This window comes from Haliotis cracherodii, unplaced genomic scaffold (genome assembly GCF_022045235.1).
Source record: "Haliotis cracherodii isolate W230 unplaced genomic scaffold, xgHalCrac1.p SCAF_8, whole genome shotgun sequence".
Classification (NCBI taxonomy): Eukaryota; Metazoa; Mollusca; class Gastropoda; order Lepetellida; family Haliotidae; genus Haliotis; species Haliotis cracherodii.
The window spans coordinates 56,319,946-56,324,834 of NW_027266341.1; the positions used below are offsets into that span (position 1 = coordinate 56,319,946).

General features: G+C 39.2%; 1 protein-coding gene across 1 annotated transcript; it reads right to left on the minus strand.

Moving 5' to 3' along the window:
- Nucleotides 1–3,274: 3,274 nt before the first annotated feature.
- On the minus strand, nt 3,275–4,265 carry LOC139451085 (uncharacterized). Its single transcript, XM_071232884.1, has 2 exons — nt 4,260–4,265; nt 3,275–3,811 (listed from the first exon to the last, which is right to left on the minus strand). Exons 1-2 carry the CDS (start codon nt 4,263–4,265, stop codon nt 3,275–3,277), a joined length of 543 nt encoding a protein of 180 aa, XP_071088985.1.
- Between the last annotated feature and the right edge of the window lie 624 nt (nt 4,266–4,889).

The following is a 4,889-nucleotide window of genomic DNA, read 5'->3' on the forward strand; positions in this document are numbered from 1 at the left end:
AGTACTAAATTCTTACTGCTGTTGCAAGCACTTCACTAGTTTTGGTCGGTGTTTGCAATTGTTTTTGCATCCATCAACAAATCCAAGCGTGAGCCAATTTCAGGTCTGGGTCATGCGATTGAATTTAATTGGCGAATGTTGCATTCAACACCATTCAAGTAATATCACGGCGGGGACAAGAGGTGCCTTCAGGCATTGAACGCATACAAACAAGTGACTGAAAACATGAGAAATGGTCCATTTTATCGGGGAGGATGATCATGATGAGCATGATCAACCACTCTTTCGACAGTCATTAGATACTGGGGATATTTTCTACTCGAAATAGCCGCAAGGTCCCGGTTATATGAAACATCGACATATGTGTCTCTCAAACGATAAGCCGACGGAAAACTACGAAAATATTATCTCGACGATAAACACACAATACATGTACAGTCAAACACCGTTGTGTCGAACTTTCGGCTGTCTATAAGAAAAAGCATGATCTCTCCATATTCATTCTTTATTTACTATTTTAGGTTTTGTCGAACCTCGGACAACTTGAAACATTAACGTAGGTCCCTTCAACTTCGACACAACGCTGTTTGACTGTATGTGTGCCCTATATATATACACCGTGCAAAAGCAGTCGTACTTCCGCAAAGGTTTTTAATTATAATAGGTAACCTTTTTAGAACTTCAAGGATGAAGACCACAAACGTCACTTTGTTACTATTTAATCCCTCGAAGTTAATATACCGTCTCGGTGATTTAGCCTCTGTCCGGACAGCGGAATGTCGGTGGCTTGACCCCTTGACTGACTTAACAACGACAGTACTTGTTGTCCTGCCTGGTGCTGGGCATTTAATGGACGAAACGGGACTGGTCGGAATTTAGTCAGAATAATGTGTCTGAGTGGAGTATCCGTGTTACACTGCGCCATGGTATATCAGTGCCCTAATTCTTAAAACCGTCATATGTCTGCATTAGGACAAGCAGCCACACACGTGCATGCACGTCGCTGTATAAGTAAAATAATCGTGAACATGACGTTAAAATCCCATTTCACCTCACCTCACCTCACCTCACCTCACCTCACCTCACCTCAAACTCACCTCGGCTCTGCTACGCCTAAAGAACTGCCTATGTAGAGATTGTACAACCCTGCAATGATTTGGATGTAAAATTGAAATCCATTTGGGTCAGTTTGTACATCAACGACTTACAATGAAATCATGAATATCACGATCTTTCATATTCATTAAAAATGCCAAAAGTAATTTTCGCGGCATTAAAACAAAAGATTTATTTTTTCATGTCAAGAAATATAAAGCACCTTTCTCTACACGGCACAACCCTATATATATCCCCATATATCATGATAAAAATATTAACGAATACATGAAGGTCACAAATCAAAACGACCGCCTCCGTGGTCTAGTGGTAGAACGTCCGCCCGGAGAGTAGAAGGTCCGGGGTTCGATCCCCGGCTGCGCCATACCAAAAGACGTTATAAGATGGTACTTGTTTTTACCATGTCTCGGGCTCAGCATTAAGGGGCTAAAATAAGGACTGGTCGGCTCGGAGTCAGTATACTGAGTGTGTATTCATGTTAAACTACGGCATGGTATCTCAGTCAGCTAGCACTATTAATCGGCATCAGTCCGGACTAGTACAAGCAGCCATACACACACATAAGTGCAATATATATAAGTGCAATAATCTTGGACGCGACGTTAAAACCAATTTCACCTCACCTCACCTCACCTCACCTCACCTCACCTCACCTCACAAATCAAAACATGCAACGTGTTTTATTGTTTGATAATATAGGGGATAGCTTTTCCAGATGGCAAGCTCCGAGGAGACTTTTAATTACAACAAAGCATCAGCAATGTTTGTCTGGTAAAACTATACATACATGTACACTGATCAGTTGTTTCCCACTTGAATTACTTTACACGATTGTGTAGGCGGTGGCCGAAAATATCATTTTAACAACTATCATATTTAGCATCTATATCCTGACTATGTGCATATTTCAAAAATAACTTTACTAAAAACTATTTATGAATTTCATGTAAGTGGTATTCCCAGAGATGCGTGAAGGGGTACTGGCGGGACATTGTTTCACGGTTTATGTGACTAGGTGTTATTTCACATTTGCATACGTACTCAATTCAATAATCAATTCTTCACATCCATTCGGGAGGTTACTCAATTCAATCATCAACTGCTTGCATTTCAATGCAACAAAACTAATGCATTCAACACAACGTTTATGGGATACTTCATTAAAGTAATTATAAACCATTCAGGTCGAAGCTGAAGCTGTTAATTTGCATACCTTCATGTATACCACATCACATTAAAGATTTAAGCCTCGACATCACTAATTAGCCTCCCATTTGTCAGACAGCGTTTAACAACACAGCAAGACAATAACTAGTTTGTTTGTTATTTGACCCTGCACTCAGCAATATTCCAGGTATATGACAACGGTATGTAAATAATCGAGCCTGGATCAGAAAATCCAGTGATTTACATCATGAGCAACGATCTACTACCACTACAATAACAACTACTACTACTACTACTACTACTACTACTACTACTACTACTACGATAAAAGCTACTACTACTATTGCTACTCATACTACTTAGCCGATCAAATGTATGTGCATGTTTCTTGAGGATTTTAAACGTCACTGGAAAAACAATGTCGTACGCACTGGAGTTCAAATTAGCCGATCAAACTCAACACTGGTTTGTACAAGAATATGTTTATTGGCATGAGTCACGCAATAAGCAAGAAGTTAAAACATATACGATATACCGCTGCCAATGTAGTCGTAATATATGCAAAGACAGATGTAAAGATTACCTTTTAGCAGTAGATAGTCAACGTTGTATTAAAAGGAAAGAACCTGTATGTCCATTGTATTATCTGCGGTAACTTGTGCCAGAAACATGTGATCGTGTGTTCGAATTCCTGTTAGACTTATATTTATTAGAATTGTCAGCACCACACCTGTGCTCGAGGCTTTAGCCTAAGAAATAAAGACTTGCATCACTTGGTGTTTTCTTCCCATTTCAAACTGAAACGCCGTCAAATAACTGAAATACTGTTCATAGCGGTGTTAAACCTACCTCATTCAATGTTTCGTAACTTGTAATAAAAATACAACAATATATATGTTTAGGAAATTTTATTTGTTAAGATAATTTAACGATGCAAAAGGTATATACATCCATTATAAAACACATTCATACATCAGACAAGCATACGTCTCTAGTGGTAGTAATAGGGACTGGCTTTGGCGACGAACGACCCAGCAACTCCATGACCAACAAAGGGTCTTCCATGTCCATAAACACCGTGTCCGACGAAAGGTCCATGTCCAGCAAATCCATTTCCTACAAGACCAGCTCCATGTCCGACGTTCTTCCCGTAGCCGTAGTTGTTGTTGTAGGGGTTGTAACCGTAGCCATGTCCCTGACCGGCAACTACGTGTCCTACGAAAGGTCTACGTCCAAAAACAACGCCATCATGTCCGTAGACTCCTTGTCCGAGACTAGCTCCATACCCAGCAACTTTCCCAACACCTTTACCATAGCCATAGGTGTTGTAGTTGTTGGGGCTGTAGTCGTAACCGTAACCTTTACCAGCAATACCTTTGTTGCCAAGGCCTTTAACGTAGCCATATTCATTGTAACCGTTGTACGGGTTGTACCCATAGCCTTTACCAGCATCACCGAAAGATCCGGATCGGATGGGCTTCTGTGCCAGGACAGAGGCGACTAGCACGGACAACACAGCGACGACGGCCTGAATATAACAGAACGGTTCTAATGCAGTTTGAATCACAAAAATACATCTGATAATAACGAAAATATTTGTCCAAATCATATTAGATTCAATGTTGGAGAACAAAAACTTGCTCTATACGCATAAATAGTAAAAGTAAGAAATCGGGATGTATTTAATGTATTTTTTTGTGAAATTGTTATGTGTAAATTTCAAGTTAAGACAGAACGGCTGAAGTTAATTTTGACTTAACTTTATCTTGGTGGAAATACCTTTCTCCACAAGACACCCTTGTTTGGATTTTTGTGAAAAACAAGACGTTTAAGCTAGAAATAGCACGATGATTTATAAGCCACGTGTTTGTATGAAGCAAGGCTTGGAATGGGCGCTCGATGGCTACCTTTTAAGAATTCCGAGGTGAGGGGATTAACCAAAACTGACTCTGATCCTAGATTAGAAGCTATCTTACCTTCATGATGAACAGACTTGACAACAGTGTTGAGATGACTGATACCACCACTGTGATTGTGCCTCCATATATACATCCTCAGCAGGGTCACGTGAAGACTACCCCCTGAGTTACACTGCCAAATGAACATCACGTGACCACATCATTTGACGAATTTGTGTTTTATTACTCAGTTTTAGTGTCCACAATATACTGATCGAGTAGACTTAATCATGAAGATATTACAAATAATTTATGCTATTAATTTATTAATTTTCAAGATTCATTCATTTTCATAATCATTTATTTTCTGTTAAAATAAAAATATAATAACTTGGTTCAAATACTTGTCAACAGAGGGTTGTGTAAAATTTTGACTTCGGCACAAAGAAGCAAATAGAGGACACAAAGTCTCCACTTCCTATACATTTCCATAAAAACTAGTCACATGTACTGTATTAACATTTTTGTGTAGCACACATCGAAAATTTTGGTTGTTGCAAAATGACACACTCACATTGAAATTTTAAAGCAAACGAAGTCGATTAATGACATAGTTTTGAGTGTAAAAGTTCCCTATCAGTAGTATTTGGGACTGCCCTTTCACATGCTTTCTCCTTCAGCTTCTTATCACTAAGTAATTGCAACCAT